At 31.6% G+C, this 18,098-nt stretch overlaps 3 protein-coding genes and 1 long non-coding RNA gene across 8 annotated transcripts; 2 read left to right on the plus strand and 2 right to left on the minus strand.

The window, feature by feature from the left end:
- The first annotated feature begins 4,274 nt into the window (after nucleotides 1-4,274).
- On the plus strand, nucleotides 4,275-6,744 carry LOC105666483. Of its 4 annotated transcripts, none has more exons than XR_007226280.1 (6): nucleotides 4,275-4,373; nucleotides 4,446-4,556; nucleotides 4,838-5,158; nucleotides 5,698-5,841; nucleotides 5,940-6,118; nucleotides 6,190-6,744. It is a non-coding gene; the product is annotated as an uncharacterized LOC105666483 (long non-coding RNA). The 4 variants fall into 4 exon arrangements; XR_007226281.1 differs by having other exon boundaries at nucleotides 4,319-4,556; nucleotides 6,190-6,284; nucleotides 6,360-6,744; XR_007226282.1 differs by lacking the exon at nucleotides 6,190-6,744 and having other exon boundaries at nucleotides 4,318-4,556; nucleotides 5,940-6,123.
- Nucleotides 6,309-7,963, minus strand: LOC125386279 (60S ribosomal protein L23). Its single transcript, XM_048411839.1, has 4 exons — nucleotides 7,834-7,963; nucleotides 7,515-7,598; nucleotides 6,871-6,999; nucleotides 6,309-6,561 (listed from the first exon to the last, which is right to left on the minus strand). Exons 1-4 carry the CDS (start codon nucleotides 7,844-7,846, stop codon nucleotides 6,365-6,367), a joined length of 423 nt encoding a protein of 140 aa, XP_048267796.1. The 5' UTR covers nucleotides 7,847-7,963; the 3' UTR covers nucleotides 6,309-6,364.
- Nucleotides 7,964-8,504: 541 nt separating this feature from the next.
- Nucleotides 8,505-10,847, plus strand: LOC100643298 (metaxin-2). The gene is made up of 4 exons (XM_012316424.3): nucleotides 8,505-8,704; nucleotides 8,962-9,541; nucleotides 10,089-10,226; nucleotides 10,742-10,847. The coding sequence occupies exons 1-4, from the start codon at nucleotides 8,659-8,661 to the stop codon at nucleotides 10,773-10,775; spliced, it is 798 nt and encodes a 265-aa protein (XP_012171814.1). The 5' UTR covers nucleotides 8,505-8,658; the 3' UTR covers nucleotides 10,776-10,847.
- Nucleotides 10,759-18,061, minus strand: LOC105666482 (CTD small phosphatase-like protein 2). 2 transcript variants are annotated; one of them, XM_048411837.1, is made up of 8 exons: nucleotides 17,805-18,061; nucleotides 16,369-16,603; nucleotides 15,896-16,036; nucleotides 15,587-15,833; nucleotides 14,945-15,501; nucleotides 14,454-14,810; nucleotides 14,270-14,365; nucleotides 10,759-14,191 (listed from the first exon to the last, which is right to left on the minus strand). In XM_048411837.1, the coding sequence occupies exons 2-8, from the start codon at nucleotides 16,579-16,581 to the stop codon at nucleotides 14,126-14,128; spliced, it is 1,677 nt and encodes a 558-aa protein (XP_048267794.1). In that variant the 5' UTR covers nucleotides 16,582-16,603; nucleotides 17,805-18,061; the 3' UTR covers nucleotides 10,759-14,125. The 2 variants fall into 2 exon arrangements, with proteins under 2 accessions (XP_048267794.1, XP_048267795.1); XM_048411838.1 differs by lacking the exon at nucleotides 17,805-18,061 and having other exon boundaries at nucleotides 15,896-16,224; nucleotides 16,369-16,509.
- Nucleotides 18,062-18,098: the final 37 nt, after the last annotated feature.

Genomic DNA, 18,098 nt, shown 5'->3' on the forward strand with positions numbered 1-18,098 from the left:
GGCGTGATACAATGACATGGCTTATAATAGTTTTATATTGTTGGTTCTAGTAGGATCTAAGGATTTAATCTAAAGGGTATTTTCTTTTTAGTCTGCGGATCTGGTCCGTCGTGTCAAGTAGTTGGGTGACTAATGGGTTGTGGTGGTTGTTGACTCTTGCGTTATATTTGCTTCTGGAGTTGTATATTTCATCTTTGACTATGGGTATCTTGAGGTCGCGGTGGACTGTTTCGTTGGTAACATACCAGGGTGCATTTATTAGGGATCTTAGCGTTTTCGATTGAAAGCGTTGGAGTATTTCAATGTTGGAATTACTTGCTGTTCCCCATAGTTGGATTCCGTAGGTCCAGACAGGTTTTATTACGGTCTTATAGAGCGTAATTTTGTTCTGCGTGCTTAGGTTGGAGCGACAGCCAATGAGCCAATAAAATTCTTTGAGTTTGTCCCTGAGTTGTTTAGATTTTTCTACGATATGTTGTTTCCAACTTAATGTCCAACATGTCCAGAGTCATGTCCAGATATCTGACTGTGTCCTTGTTAGGAACCGTTATATTGTTAATGGAGACCTGTGGGCAGGTTTGTTTTCGCAGCGTGAAGGTTACATGTGTTGACTTTTTTTCATTAATTTTGAAGCCCCATTTATGGAACCACTTTTCCATTGAGTCGAGACCTCGCTGGAGAGTGGATGAGGCTATTATCGGGTTGGCGTGGGATGCTAATAGCGCTGTGTCGTCGGCAAATGTTGCTATGGTTATTTCTGTCGATATTGGTAAATCGGCAGTGTAGATGGAGAACAGAAGGGGTCCGAGAACACTGCCTTGGGGTATGCCCGCTTCTATTGGGAAAGTTGCGGTAATGACGTCTACGTATATAACCATGAATTGCCTTTTGGTTAGGTAAGACTTTAGGGTGGAGTAGTAAGTGTGTGGTAGGACTTTTTTAAGTTTGTAAAGAAGCCCTTCATGCCATACTTTGTCGAATGCCTGTTGAATATCAAGGAATATCGCTGAGCAGTATTTTTTCTTTTCGAGGGTTTGGCTGATATTGTATGTTATTCGGTGGATTTGCTCTATTGTGGAATGCTGCTTCCGAAAACCGAATTGATGATCTGGCAGAATTTTCAGATCCTCTAGGAGTGGAAGGAGTCGATTCGTTAGCAACTTTTCGAATAGTTTTGATAAAGTGGGTAAAAAACTAATTGGCGATAGGAGCTAGTTTCGTGTATTGGTTTTCCGGATTTTGGGATGAGCGTAATTTGTGACGTTCTCCAGGTTTTGGGATAGTATTCAAGGCGAAGAAGTGCGTTGAAGATTGAAGAAATGAGTGCAATCCCTTTTACGGGTAGTTCCTTAATTGCTTTATTACTTATTTGATCATGTCCCGGTACTTTCCCGGGGTAGAGACGATAGATTAATTCAGTAACCTCTAGAGAAGTGAAAGGTTTAAAGGAGACATTTGGAAGGGAGAATGCAGGTATTGTTATTTCCGGAGCGGTATTGGAGGAATGAGGTTTAAAAACGATGGATAGGTAGTTGGCGAACAGGTTGGCTTTTTCTATAGGGCTTCGTGCCCATCCGCCTTGCGGACAGCGAATTGGAGCGTGAGTTTCCTGGAAATCATTTTTGTATTTTTTAATGATTTTGGTTAACTTCCTGGTTGCGTTGTTTAGTTTGCGTTTGTCGTCCGATGTTCTATGGGTTTGCCATACTCTTCTTAGTCTTCGTTTTTCTGTGATTTTGTTTAATATGTAATGGGGATATTCGTGTTTGCTGATAGAAGTCTTAGTAGGTGTTGAGGAGCGGATAGCGATTATTATGCTCGTGTTTAAGTATTCTGTGGCTGTTTCGATATCTTCCTTTATTTTTAGTGAGATTGAGGCAGAGGTTGAGTGATTAAACACTTCTCTAAAGAGCTGCCAGTTGGTGAGTTGGTTGTGAATAAGGCCATTAGGTGGGTTCTCGATTATTGCTGAACCGACTATTGCTATTACGGGGGAGTGGTCGGAAGAGAGTTCAGCCGAGGAGTTGATTTGGACATATCTAGGCGAGATATTTTTGGTTATGAAGAAGTCGAGTAAATCGGGGATAGTGTCATAGTGAATTATTAGTGTCAGTGGGCCAGTATGTGGGTTCATATGTGGTGAGATAGTTGAGATTGTTGGTGGTTATGCTTTTCAAGAGGTTTTTGCCTCTTGCTGTGACAAGTCTGCTGCCCCATTGGGTATGTTTGGCGTTATAGTCTCCTCCAGCTATGAATCTATTGCCTAGAGCGTCAAAGAAGCTGTCGAAGTTCTTTTTAGCAATCGAGCGTCTGGGAGGGCAGTATACTGCTGAGGTGATGATTGTACCATGGCAGTCTTCTATTGCTACGCTTGTGGCTTGAAGGTAATCTTTCTGGAATGATGAAAGCTCGTAATGCTTAATGCTGGATTTGATGATGATTCCGGTGCCGCCGTATGCCTTTCCACTGGGGTGTTGGGTATGGTAGAAGTTGTAGCCGTGTATTTTGAGGTATTTTTTGTTGGTGAAGTGGATTTCAGATATGAGCATTACGTCGATTTGCTGTTGTTTTAAGAATAGTTCAAATTTGTGCTGAGCTAGACCGTTGGCGTTCCACAGAGATATACGCATTGGTTTTTTTTTTGCTTCTGTGCGTATTAATTTATCCATGAAGAGTATAAGTAGTGAAAGCAAGTTGTTAATTTGCTCTGTTTGTTTCTCGATTAGTTTTTCGAGTCTGGTGAAGTTGTCTGTGTTTTGTGGGGTGGGAACACTATTCTCTGAGTGTCCACTGTGGGTTTTCGAGTTGTTTATGTTTCCTTGTGCTGCCTGGGCATAGGACATTGATGGTGTGGTGAATTTTTGGGGTCTAGGTTCTTGTTTGGTTATCTCCTTGGATCTGAGTTTTGGGTACTTATTATTGTGTAGTGTTTTATAGGCTAAGCATCCTTTGTAATTCGCAGGATGCTCTCCTTGACAGTGGATGCACTTCGCGGGGGTTTCTGGGGATTTAGTGCATTGGTCAGTGGGGTGACTACCTGCACATTTTACGCACGAAATTATGGTTGCAGTATTTCTGCGTGTGGCCGTACCTTTGGCACCTTTTGCATTGTACTATCTCTTTCTTTACAAGAGGTGGTTCGATCTTAACTGTACAGTTCATCAGCCGGTTGACGTTGTAGATTTCTTTGTTACTTTTTTTTTGTTTTATATCTATGAAAAATAGCGATAGTGGGTTTTTTGTGATTCTATGTCTTATGTTGCTAATGTTAGTTACTTCGTGGCCGTGCTTTAACAGTTCGAACTTTAGTTCGTCTAGATCGGCTGAGTGGTGGATGTTGCGTAGCACCACAAGAAATGGTCTTTCTTGCTTGAGCTGGTAAGTGTGGAAGTTGGCATTCAGGGTTTTTAACAACTTCGTTAATTTTCTGTAGGCGTCTGGGTTGGTCGGCAGGATTTTTACACTGTTGTTGCTGATTTTCAATTTATATTCCTCCTTGCTGATTTCTTTTTGGATTGTTTTTGTCATTGATTGAATGTCAATGACATCGTCAATGAAGATTGGCGGGGGAGGGGTTTTTTTTGTGTATGTTGTGTATTTACCGCTACGGTTGTGTCCATAGCATCATCAACCTCCAGTATCGCGAACCTGTTGTGGGTGGTCACTTAGCTAGCTGGTGGGTTGGTTTGTCTTTTGCTCACATTAGTCCTGATAGCTTCCAGCTTGCGTTTTTTCGTGTGCGGGTCGTTTGCAAAGAGGGTTGTAATGCCCCTTTGCCACGGGTGAGGAAGAGCGGCGTTGTTGTGACTGAGCTCCGTAGAGCCCGTTTGGAATGATTGGGCCATCGTTGATCTAGTTAATTCAATATGAAAAAACTAGTCGAGAAGCTGTGCGAACACTTAGCTAGGTTTGTTAGATTCGCTTTCGACAGATGGGTGTCACGTGTTGTTTTGTGAACTACACAGGGCACTAGACACACGTCTGCACGCTTCGCCACTCACCAGCAAACTGACCATATGAAGTTGAACAAATATTATTACCTGATGATGCAAATTGTTTAGCCGTACAAGCTTTCCTTAAAATGTGTGGCCTTGATTTTCAAATAGAATCAAGAAGCAATGCAGACTATATGCCCCATCTGGCCGCGTAGCATTTATTAAATGTGGGTCATTTTTAATATCTGAATTTCACAATATCGTATCATTCATAGGAAATAAAGGCAGAAGTTTGTTAGACAAATTCAGTTAGTGACTTAAAAACGTAAAGTTACTATCTGAGCTTGCAGCATGCATTGTGCACTGCGTAAGAAGCGGGAGAGGTAGCGAATTGGATAGTTGAATGTTACTTTGATCGATGTTTGCTTCCTGTTTGTGGTACTAATTTTATTCAAGAGTCGATACGATATATGTGTCGTTTGTGATTTTAATTTGCCGATTGTTTTGTAGTTTTTCTAGAACTTTTTAAGAAATTTCGTTTATCTTACGTTTGGCCACGTCTTGTATGTCCGTACAAGCCGACAACAATTTTTTAAACTATGTGATGGATTAATGTTTTAGGTAACATACGATTTTTTGTATATTATATCATATATTGAATATTATCTGTACAATTTTTTAATATTATTTGATGATGTTCATAATAATAATACTAATACATTATTAACAACACAAAATATAGTAGTGATATTTATAAATTTTGTTAATATTCATTCTCTCTTCATTCTTTTGCCATTATTAGGCTTTATTTCCCTATCACACGTAATTATATATTAATAAAATATTGCTTCTATTTATTCCCATTGAATATATATTTATTATACGCATTATTTTGATCGTAGATTTTGTATTGGAATGTTACATGACATTCTTTAAACCACATGGCAGACCAAGGTAATGCAGATTACTATGCACTTTGTACAAATGACCAAAATAAGACAGGTCTAAATGAAAGGCTAATAGAAAGGAGCATATCTCAATCATTATGTGACCTAAATAGTAGCAATAATAGTGTTACAGTTGAAAATGCAGCATCTGTTTCTCCATTATTAAGTCACTATAAATATCATCGTTTCTCACATCATGATAATCCAGTTAATTTTTCATCTTTACCAACGTATCTTCCACCCATTGGTGTATTTTGGGATATAGAAAATTGTCATGTTAGTATTAAATCTTATAATTTTATATTACTGTAGTATCTTAATGGGTCTTAGAGGAAAGGACAAGTAATGATGTTTTGATTTGATAAATAATATTCGAAGCAACGAAATGATTACAATGTTGTTGTACGTCCTATTCTCACACGCGGCTTCCGACTTCCCGATTCACACTCTTCGGCTTCTACACTCGCTCGCTCTCGCTTCTCAAGTCACACTCTGCACACCTTTTGCATCCGTCTTCTCCGGCTTCTCAACTAACACTGACTTTAACGTCTCTTTGTCTTTTCCCGCCGTTCGAGACACGTGTCCCGAAACGCCCGTGGCCAGGGTCACGCGGGCCCTTTCCACGAAACTATCCACTTAAAAAGGACCGACGACACATTGATGTACCCGACGATGCCGCGGCTCTCGCGACATTGTTTACGATTCGGCAGATATCTTAGGCCTTTTGTCCACGATACTACATTACTGAAATGTATTATATAATACTATAGTTAAATATATTTGAAAATATAAAATATTTCTTATGATTATTATAGGTACCAAAAGGAAGGTCTGCCATGGCTGCAACCCAAGTAATTAGAGAAAAATTTTTTGGTGGTTATAGGGAAGCAGAATTTATTGTAGTTTGTGATGTCTTAAGAGAAAATAATCGGGTTATGAAAGAATTGAATAATGCTCAGGTAAGTTAATCTGTGTATGTTTTAAAATTATGAATTATTTAATAGCAGTATTATTTTTTATATTATAATGTTGCATTTATAAATCTTGTGTTTCTTAGGTTAATTTAATGCATGTTGCTAGAGAGTGTTAAAATGCTCCTGATGAAAAACTCAATCTATTAGAAGATTTGCTGATATACATGGAAGCCCAGCAGTTGTGATTTTAATATCTATCTTAGTTCGAAAATTTCCGTAAAATTTCAAAAAGAGAAAACAAGTTACTTTCAGCAAATTCAAGGTAATGTTCGTATTTATATAACGTAATATGTATGTACGTATTATTTATTAACAATATTCTTACACTTTTAGCAAATAAAAACGGTACTGTAATTGATTCAAAAATTGTTATCAGTTCTCCAAGGCAAATGTACAGTGCAAGTGCTTCGTTACCGGGTGTATAACACGTTTGTATACAGCACAACACAATATGACAAGAAAATGCTCAAATTTACTTTATTAAGGGCAATAAATTTTTACAGAATGTTTACGCTATACTGCTGGCGTTGGATGCTATCCTTGGCCACAAATCTGCACATTCTTTTGCGACGGGTCCTGTGATAGCTGACCCTTTCATTTCTCCCTTGTTATTGACAATGACCCCTGCATTGTCTTCAAAATATATAAAAACTCCGTCTTTCCTCCTAAATGGTTTTCGTTGCCGTATTATGACTGCAGGCATAACTACAAAAAAGCAATTTAAAAACGTTATCAATATTGTTACTTGTCCCTATTTAATCATACAAATTATATACTTTCTCTTAATCATCGCAAAAAAAGTATAAAATGACTGTATTTGTATCTCTTGATAATTGTATAAATTAATTAATAATTAAATAATAAAGGACAAGAATTCTATATAATTAATTTTGAGAAGTTCTTTCTATACAAAAGAGTTACTACTTTAACATTAAATGAATAATAAAAATAATAGAAATACTAATGTATATATTCTTTCAGAAGAATACTGAATTAGAAAATGGTTCCAATTACCTTTTTTCCTAAGTTCAGGTTTTCCCTTTTTGACAGTAGCAACTATCATATCACCTGATCCTGCAGCTGGTAAACGATTTAGCCTGCCTTTAATACCTTGAACTGCGATGACATACAAATTTTTGGCACCTATAAAAAAAAACCTTTATATTACAAATTCAATCTTATAAAATTCAGAGACTTTTGTGGAAAAACTTCAATTTAATCAAATAGCAAAGGTACACGATATATTGGTTGAAATTGTTAAATTGCATAAATGGATAATTCATATTTCATAGATTTGTTGGCCTTCTCAATTTATAATTATTTCAATTTAACACACTTCTCTTAATGGTGTTAAATAATAACTTTAATAATACTTTTTTGCTTCAATAAGCAATTTAACTACTAATATTTATTCATATAATGATATTTGATAATGTTCATTTTAAGTAAAATTTCAGAAATTTGTTTACTAAACTATTATAATAAAGAGCTTTAGTATTACTAAATTAATCGTTTATTATATTCAAGGTAAAATTAAATCTATAAGAAATAATCAAGAAATGCGAGTGACGACCGTTAATCATGTGTTGCTTTTGTTCAGAACATAGCCAGTTTTTTTAGGTTAAGTTTTATTTTTATAGCATTTTCCAAACACTTACCAGTATTATCGGCACAATTTATGACTGCGCCAACTGGTAAGCCCAGTGATATCCTAAATTTTGCTCCGGCAGAACCACCACGTCCTTAAAAAATAATAATTCCATATTAGTCCTTGCTGTTGATGTGCATGTCTAACACAATATTTTTCTCCAATACAATCATCGATTTATCCAAGTTCTATTACTATTAGCGAAAAATTATTTTTCCACCTGTATATTACAAGCATTTGTTTGATATTTGTTTATTTCTTTTTGAGTTAATAGCTAATACTTTGATGGATTTCGTTGAATTTTCGTTGGATTTGGAAAAACAACTTACCTCTCTTCGACATCTTGCTGCGTTTAAAAGAGAAAGAGACTGCTGTTTATCGCGCATGTACTTTCGCGCAATCACGAATCGCTTCCGACGCGGGAATATTTGTAGTGTTCACAATTTCAAATCAATTCTTTTTCAAGAAATTATCGTAATTGATTTGACACAGCTAAAAAAGTACAATTCTAATATTCTCTTTCCATTATGTTATTAATGAATTTTTTATGATATATTTAATTTACTATATATACTTGTATAGAATTATCTCTGATATAAATTGTTTAGTTCTCATTTAAAGAAATTAGGAATATTTTATTTTAAATATATGTATACATTTACAAGTAGTAGTATTTCAATTAATTAAATATCACTTATCTATATATATTTAATACTATATACATTTTCGTTTTGAACTATGTTAGAAATTAGTCAATCTTATTTGTTTATATGTAATTATAATTATTATTATGGATTTACGATTATTTGTTTTTACCATTATGTAACATTATTAATAAACATATAGTGTACAACAATTAATTATGTATGTAATATAACTCAATTAAAAAGTAATAAGCATTAAGGTAAACATATAACATAATTACATAAATATTTAATACATATACTTTATTTAATGGCTATTTAATTATAATGTAATTACTTTAGGAAGAATATAATATAATATTATAACTATTTTACTGCATTAATTTTTATTATGAAAAAGAATCGATATTGCCTTCGCCGATTTTCCTTGTTTTGTCATTTGATGTAGCTCAGAGTAGGGCAAAGTAATTAAATTCCACGTTGTTATTAGTGTTACACTTACCAGATAAAATGCCTTGTCCCTTGTTAGCAGATTCTATCACTCTAGAATTGGAAGGTAACTATTAAAACTTTATTTCAATACATTCTTCGCGTTTAAGTTCTGGCTGTCATGAAACTTAACCTTGTCTCTCAAATTTACCTTATTTATTCACTTCTTTTTTATGCGCCTTTAAATAATGGCTAAATTTTCACATAAAAGATACTATATTTCTTTTGTAAAGCTTTTTTTAGTTTCATCATTTGTTTGTCTCATAGTTATGCAAAACCTTAGTATTATTGTTTAGAAATCCTAATTAATACTCTTTTCTTTAGCACAAGAGCCATGGCCTCAGCCAATTACTTTGTATCAACCATATGAAGTTGAACAAATATTATTACCTGACAATGCAAATTGTTTAGCCGTACAAGCTTTCCTTAAAATGTGTGGCCTTGATTTTCAAATAGAACCAAGAAGCAATGCAGAATATATGTCCCCATCTGGCCGCGTACCATTTATTAAATGTGGGGCATTTTTAATATCTGAATTTGACAATATCGTATCATTCATAGGAAATAAAGGCAGAAGTTTATCAGACCATTTATCTGCAACTTGCAAAGCAGACATGAGGGCTTATATGTCATTAGTGAATAATGTTTTTGTAAATGCTGAGCTATATATCTGTTGGGTTGATGAATCAACTTTGAATGAAGTAACTAAAGTAAGACATGGAAGTGTATATCCATGGCCATTAAATCACTTTTTAAATTGGCAAAAAAGAAAGGAAGTGATAAAGAAACTCAATGTACTTGGCTGGTATAATAAAACTATAGAAGAAGTATGTAAGGAGGTTCAAAATTGCTGTACAGCATTGTCTGAAAGATTGGAGGGTAGTGATTATTTTTCTGGAGAGAAGTAAGTATAAGTTATTAATTTAGATTGCTATAAATACTTTATTTCTTTTTGTTAATTAAAATTAAACATAACAAATATCTCTTATATCCATTTGAAATTTTTTCATTGACGAAAATGTACTGTGCTTTTTGTTTATTATTACTGATGTTTTGATTTTTGAAAAGACCTACTGAAGTAGATGCTCTTGTATGTGGTCACATATATTCCCTGTCTTCAATCACTCCTTCTCTCCCACCTACTGTTCAAGAGATTGCTGCAGCTATACAAGATTTTCCTAAACTTCTTGAACATGCATCAAGAATTGGACGAAATTACCTGAATAACTGTTTGCTTGAACCTCCTGTTTATGATTTTGAAATCTGTGCATCTTCTTCCAAAGAAACTCTATGGAATTATTCTGAATCAATTGAAGCATTACCACCACTTTCAGAAGATTCTTTCGAAATTCTCCTTTTAAATCCCTGAATCCTTGTAACAGTGCATTTGTTGCCATAGTTTAAATACATGAAATTTATATTTGACAATATTTTTATTTAATTATATTTAGGACACCTAATGAATTGGATGCCCTAGTCTTTGGACATATTTTTACAATAGTCACAACACCGCTACCTGGTAACAAACTTGCAAATATTGTCCAGAGCTATCCACTGCTAGTGCATCTCTGCAAACGCATTGAAACTAGGTATTTCCAGCGTTCGGAAGATTAGGGGGAATTTCCCTCGGGCTCTAGATACGTCGAAATTATGTACTCTGATAGTACTGATATGAAGTTCTTGTGCTATGCACGCACTCTTGATAAAGATCAAAGTAAAAAAGTAAAGCCAAGATTATGTAGTATCTTGTAAACAACTGTCTAAAGAAAGATAAATCCCTTACACTATTCAAAATGATATACAAACTGTGAATTAATTGTGAACTGTTTTAAATAATTTTATTAAGGTATTATGTTATATAATGTACAAGGCACATATATTGTATGTCATAAATATGATACAAGTTACAGTAAATAAACAAATGTTCAATGTATCTCAAGCCCGAGTCCGAGAACTAGTAAGAGATAGTAAACTGTATAGAAAATAAAGAAAAGTATTGATAGTTGTTATAGCTATTAAATATGAAAATTATATTAGCGTTGAATATGAAGTATCGTTGAATGTATTATTCTAAATATATAATATTGCACGTGACATTTTTCAGCATTTTTTCTCCTCAAGCGATACGGGTGAAATAAAGTAACAAAATGTTGGAGGCGAGAATTAAGTAATACAACTTTGGAGATTTCTAAATATATGTTCTTGGAAAACGACAGGAATGCATAACCGATAAAAGGTATCCGTAAATTAGGCGTTTTACAAAAATATTTGTCAGATATTGTTAGAAACGATAATGTTAAATCATTGTTTATTTCTCCAATGACAATGGTTTTCAATGTATTTTTTGTCAGCATTTATTTTTAACTTAAATCATTGAAGAGAATTATGTACAATAACAACCATTCTGATATTAAGTATAACTATATATGTGTTAATTGACAATAAGTATCTTTTTATCATAAAAATTGCATATATTTAACTAATAATATTTGTTATTTTGTGTGCATTTTAAATAACTTATTCACATTTTGTTTTAATTTTGTTTTAATTGAAAGTTTTTATTAGCTACATGAACTAATTTATACTTATGTGTAAAAAGTATTTATATCATTACTAATGTGCATTGTTTTCAATGTACATCTGTATTACATAGATATCTTTTACACGTTATAATAAAACTCTACTTCTTGTCTAGTCAGTTCATTATAGCATACTTTTCTGTGTGAAATTGTAAAACATTCTTAGATATCATATGTAAAATAATATAATGATGTATAATAAGAGCTAAATTAAATGTAAGTTATTGGAATAATGTTCAAATTATTATTTTCTTATATTTTTAATTGAATTGGAAGATGAATATTTAATACTAATTACGCAATTATGAATTATCTCGTATAAATATTAAAATATGTCTATTACATATTTCTTGTCTCCAGCGTTTAGTTACAGTAAATACTAATTATATTCACCTTCAAATTTTTTATTAAAATTTGTATACTTAATAGAGAGAATGTAAATTTTTTGATTTCTTTCAAAATATTGTTTACAGCTCAATGTTTTCACATATAGGAATATCGTTAAATAAACACTGTTTATCTTCTTATTGCAACAATTTATATCTGAATATATTCATTTTTTAGTGATAAATAAAAGAATAAATAATATAAAGACTTTCTTCATACATAACAAGCATGTATTTTCCTCCCTACTGTTATTATTTTTATTTCTTAATAGTATCTTTCAATAACAAATACTATGTAAAAACTACTATGATAATATGTATGAGAATACAATTTGATTATTCTAAAGAAAAATATAAGCAGTTCGCAATTTGTTATTCATTGAAATTATAAAAAGATATTACATAAAAAAAGAAAAATACATACAGCGATTTACAATGATAAAATTAAATTAGTGAAGTCATTTCCAATATTGCACGATGTGATTCGTAGAAAATTATAATAATTACCTCGACTGAGGCTCGTTAGATAATGATCTAATCATTATTTTATGCTTCAAAGGAACTCAAAAAATTAATAGAAGAAGCAAAAAAATGTATCCAATACAGGACAGTCGAAGTTTTACATCTTTTATAATAAAGATTGATATTACACATCTGTAAATTCGTGATGTGAAATGCGCATACAATCTTGAAGTATAGTAAACACTACAAGATGTAACATGTTTACAGTTTTACTAAATTGTGACGTTTCGATATAAATTTCTGGTTATGAATTACACGCAATTCTTTAATTCTATTAGATATAGCAGGATATAGCGATATAATTGTCTCACGCACGTTTATACAGATACATACACATCAACATGTACTCGTAATTAAAAAATTATGAATATATGTATATATGTATGCACTTAAAGAACTAGTAATCTACACTGATTTATACTTGCAGTGCTCAACTGAAAAGTTTAAACATTCATACTTTCAATATATTGATTAAAAATAATCAGATTGAGATCATATTTATTTATAACTAAACTTAAATAGAAGACATTACATCTTTCCAGAAGACTAATTGTATATATATATAGCTATATAGCAAAAAAATATTACAAATTTAACAATAATTATTTGCAAAATGACAACTGTAAACAATAATAATTATTTGTCGTATGTTTAAAATTTATAGAATATCATTTTATGTAACTAAAAACAGAATTGCTTGTGCGAAAATATTTAGTCAAACATAATAAGTCTGAAGTTGTTAATTATAATTTTGATTAATGTAAAAAATAGCTTTATTCTGAAAGTATAAGTTTAATATTCCTATTTTCTTTCTTTTTCTTTTTTACTTTGTTAATAGGTACGACTTCTGCTATGTGTGGACTATGCTCAGAAATAAAAACTAGCGATAACGGAAGTTATTCGAAAATGGAAGTTTGTGTTTTATTCATTTATGTTTATCCTATCAGTATATTTTGTTTCTATTCAATGAACTTACTATCTCTTGGAACAAATAATTGAATTAACTATTGCAATAATTTCATCTCATAGATGATATTAGATTTTTGTTTAACTTACTTTATAATTGGATAAATATATTGAATGCTTTGCATATTTCTGCATACAATGAATAATATGATTAACTTCATGAAGTAAATTGTATCACTTCCAAAAAAGAAGAAAAAGAAAACTCGAATGCGATCGATCTTAATTTCTTAAATAAAATTGTAATATCTAGTATTTAATTAGTTTGACATCTCTCAACTTAACATTATGCATATTTTATATATATTTTGTTTAATTACATTTTATTCATTTTCTCCACAACTAAGAATATGAAGAATATTTAAATTGAGAGATATCTATAATTTGCTATAATGTATATACTAGAGCAATTTAATAACAAGTGTATAACCTCATTTTTTAATAATTTAGATTAGAATATTATTTATGAAATTTTCTCACAATAACACATAAGCCCTGGCAGTCACTGGTATCAAATCTTGATTTGTCTTTATGTAATTCATAAAGAGAGAGTTTCATTATTTATTTATTGATTGGTACCTGCCCAAATATTTGATAAATATAGATTCTAGTAACTACTATGTTGTGATATTTCTTAACAATATTATGTTAAGATGTTAATTTTTCAAATGTATTTTTTATACTAATCTTTTTAACAAGATTGATTTAAGTTCCTTACAAATAAGTACAAAATTTATTATGTTTAAATAATAAATTACCTCTTTTTGAAATTTTATAAAAATCATAGCGCAAGAATTATCTCAACTTTTATCGATATAACTATATTTTGGTTTTTAATAATTTCAACGATTACGTATCGAATATTATTAACAAAACATTATTGCAAATTATAGAATTTTCTTTTGGCGTGTATTATTGCACGCTTTGTATGATATCTTACATTTATCTGCTGAATATATCCGTAAGATATACTATACATGTACGTACCTATATAGGCTAGCAGCTTTTGAAATGTTAATCTTGTGTTTATGAAATGAATTAATCTGGTGGTAAAAAACTGAAGAGTCGAAATTGTTCTCTAATACGTGGTCTAACATCTCCACCCTAAAATGTTAATTAACGTTTATTCTATTATCAATATTTGTTGCAAATCACCAAACATAAACTTTATTAAATACTTACCCAATTTACTAAATTTTCTAAGAAAGGTAACAATTTCATTAATTCATTATCTGAACGATCAGCAAACCAACTTTCTATGGGAATACCATTTTCTAACTGTTAAAGAAATATGTTATTAAAATCAGAAAATATATAACTATTCTTTTTTTTCAATATTTTAAATATGACAAAGCCATATTCTTACTTGGTATCCAAATGCTTGTGGGCTATTATCGATAATAACAGTTTTAGATAAATCTCTACCGAGTATAGATAGATCTTTGATATAATTTCCATTTACGCAAACACAGTGTTCTCTGAACAGACGATACTTAATCAATTTTCGTGTTGGATCCAATAGATTCATTAATTTGTTTGCATAAACTCGTTTACTTGCAGTAAAAAGGATCACTTCATACAATGAAGAGACATGTTCTAAAAATTCGCGAAAATAGGGTCTTGTTCTGACGAACACCGTGTATGTTACATCCTGAAAGACGACTGGAAAGCGGAATGCTGCATCCGAAAGTTCTTGCAAGCTACAGTGAACTAATGTTTCATCCTGTATAAAAAAAAAATTTTTTTATATCCCTTCGTTCATTTTCTGTAATATTTTTAGATTTTATTAAAGAATTATTTTGTTACTATATTAATTTTTATTATGCATTTTTTAATGATAATTCAAAATATTCGTACCAAATCTAATACGAGACTAAATTCTGGACTACTGCGTGTTTTAAGAGGAAGAGCAGGACACCTGGCTCTCATCGCTGGAGTCAAAGGTGGTAAGTGTTTAATGAAGACATAAGGATCAAATGGTTCCCAATCTTCTTGAACATGAGTAACCATATTTTCCATATCACAACTTTCTACTATTTCTTCACTTCCAACTTCCATATATTCAACATCATGGTAATCGTTTTCAATATCATCGGAATCATATTTTTCAGTAACATTCCCGTTTGTATCTGGCGAATGATGATGGCTTAGACTATACATGGTTGTAGTACCATACTTTGTAGTAGTAAAGTTTGATTCATATTTTGATAAATGGGTGTCAACAGAACATTGAGTTTTTGATGAATTACTATTGTTCGCATTATTATTGCTAAATGTGTACTTTCCATTTGGAAAATACTTTTCTGATGAATAAGAACGAGTTCCATACATGGATGTAGAATGCATTAATCTATAGCATTCTTCAGATGCTTCTGTTTGTGTGCAATGTGCGGAATAATACAGTGAACTAGTATCTGTAACAAAAGGAATGTATTAGTTGCATATGTGTTACACAAAGCCAAATAAATTATTATAGACTATATTTGTAAATATGCATACCAATATTTTTGCTTTCTTCATCATCCAATACATATGAAAGGTTTGAATTGGAACCTATAGATGCAGGAGGCATTAGATTTGATAGTGGTGATACACTCGGAACTGAAGATTTGTTGTCATTTACACTGGTTATGGAAGAACAATATGAGTCTGAGTTTAATATAGATGAGTACAAAGATAAACTAGTTGTATTCCAGTTTTCCTTAGATTCTTCAGAAACTTTTGATACTGTTGCACATTTTTCTGGCTAAACAATTTATATTTTTTACTATTAGTTATTCAAAAACAAACTAGTTTAAAATAACTTACAATAACTGCATCTTTTGTAGAAGATCGGTGTAAAGGAGTTGAAGTAACCATTGATCGTTTTATGCATTTTCTTCTACGAGGCCCTCTCTCTCGTCTATTAGGTGTAGATTTTACGAAACGTAAAACATTTTCTTTACAAGCCTACGAAGATAATAATCTTTTTAACAAAACTGAAGTGAAGTCTTTACATTAACCAAATGACTTCGATTGTAGTTCTAAGAAATCTAAGTGCATAACATCCTTGAGAGTTAGTCAGTCACTCATTAACCGCTGATTAGTTAGAAAGTATTTCTTTTTAAGGAATAGTGAAGTTTGTTTTAATAAATGACCTGCAAAGATCATTTACATAAGCTAATAATAATAATGTAGTTTGAAATATCATAATTGAATATCAATGTTTTAGATAGCAACACAAAAAGATACAACAGATGTGAGAAGTTAAGGTCAAAGGAAAAATAGATACTAATGCATACCTCTTTTAAGAAATGAGTACATCTATGTTTCCATCGTGTCAGTCTACCACATTTGTTTGGTGTATTAATGCGATAATTATTATTATTTACAGATGGAAGTTTTCGTAAGCTGCTAACTTGTACCCGATGATGAGATGTTTTAGTTCTGGATACACAACTTACGTTTAAACGACCACGTAGTCTTCTACTAACATGCTCACTTCGTAACCACATTTCAGAGAAGTATCTAAATGGCCTAAAACAACATGTAATCATAGAATATTATTGTACTATTTAAAAATATTAAAATTATACAACTGTTATATTAATCAAAATCAATAAGTAGCATGAATCAATTTCTTGTTAATCAACAGAAGGAGGGTAAATAAATATATACGCATAATATAATGTATACTTATAGAAATTATTAGAGATTTATTTATTAATATTATTATATCTATATATATATATATATCCATTTCTTTTGTAGATACATTTTTTTATAAAGAATGATCTAATAATACCCTATTGTAGCAAATAAATTTAAATATAAAACAAAATTTATTTTTATATATTTTAATGATATTTCATTTTTCTTTTTTGTTTTCAAGCAATTAATCAAAATACATTTTCTTAACAACTATTTTAAATACAAGTTTCATTGTAACAACTGACATAAAAAATTCTATTTAAATTCAATGGGTATTTTCAACAAAATTATACATTTACAACATCCGAGATACATATTTCTTAACTTTTTACATAAATAATTTATCTCTCCCAGATTAGACTGAGGTGTATGAAAAACAGTGGTTCGAACTAAAAATAAAATTTCATGAAGAACAAAATTTTTTTAAAGAAATAATAAAATCTAAATTGTAATCTAAAAAGAAAAATCAGTTCATACAAAGAAAGATTAAAAGATCAAAAGATCAAAAAGCTATCAATTATTAATGTCCGATCGAGTTTTAGAAATTGCGCGGGAAAGAAATTCGATCATATCGTAAAAAAGGGGCGTTCCTGATCCACGGTTTCTTATAGTGGTTCTATATACGTATACATATACTCGTGTAAGCGTCACACTACGCACGCACGCACACATACACGCGCATACAAATACACATATATGCACACTTAGAAGTATATATCGATTTATATGCAGTGTGATACTTGGTTACATTTTCTAGTATCTTCATAGAAATAGTGTAAATTTGTGTGCACAACCGAATAATCGGCGAGATGTGAAATGAAATTCTTATTACATGATAAACCGTGCACGATGCTCATCTTACTCGATGGTACTGTATATCGGACATAAATCGATCGAAAGTTTGAAAGTGTAATGTTATGCCGCGGAAGCGGCGGCACCCAACAATTGTAACGCCTGAAAATTCCCGCGAAAACTATCCCGCGTGAATAAATGCTTAACTCATGTTTCAACTTATGATACCGCTTACCATATCTCTTAATTAACAGACACACTTATTAAATACAGAAATAAGTCGGTATGTGTTGTGGTCACACGCGTTTCATTCAAATCGGTAGCTCGCATTCACTTTTCATCCCCCGAAACTAAACAATCATGGCTGCGGCGTCACTCGAAAATACATCATGAATCAAATTCAACACTACTTCGTTAACACATATCGTTTCTCACAAATATCAATCAAATTTTTCAATTCATTTTTTAAATCAAAGTCATGTGAAAAATAATATAGTAAAAATATATCCTATATTTTGTATTGAAATTT

Source organism: Bombus terrestris, chromosome 14, assembly GCF_910591885.1.
Source record: "Bombus terrestris chromosome 14, iyBomTerr1.2, whole genome shotgun sequence".
Classification (NCBI taxonomy): domain Eukaryota; kingdom Metazoa; phylum Arthropoda; class Insecta; order Hymenoptera; family Apidae; genus Bombus; species Bombus terrestris.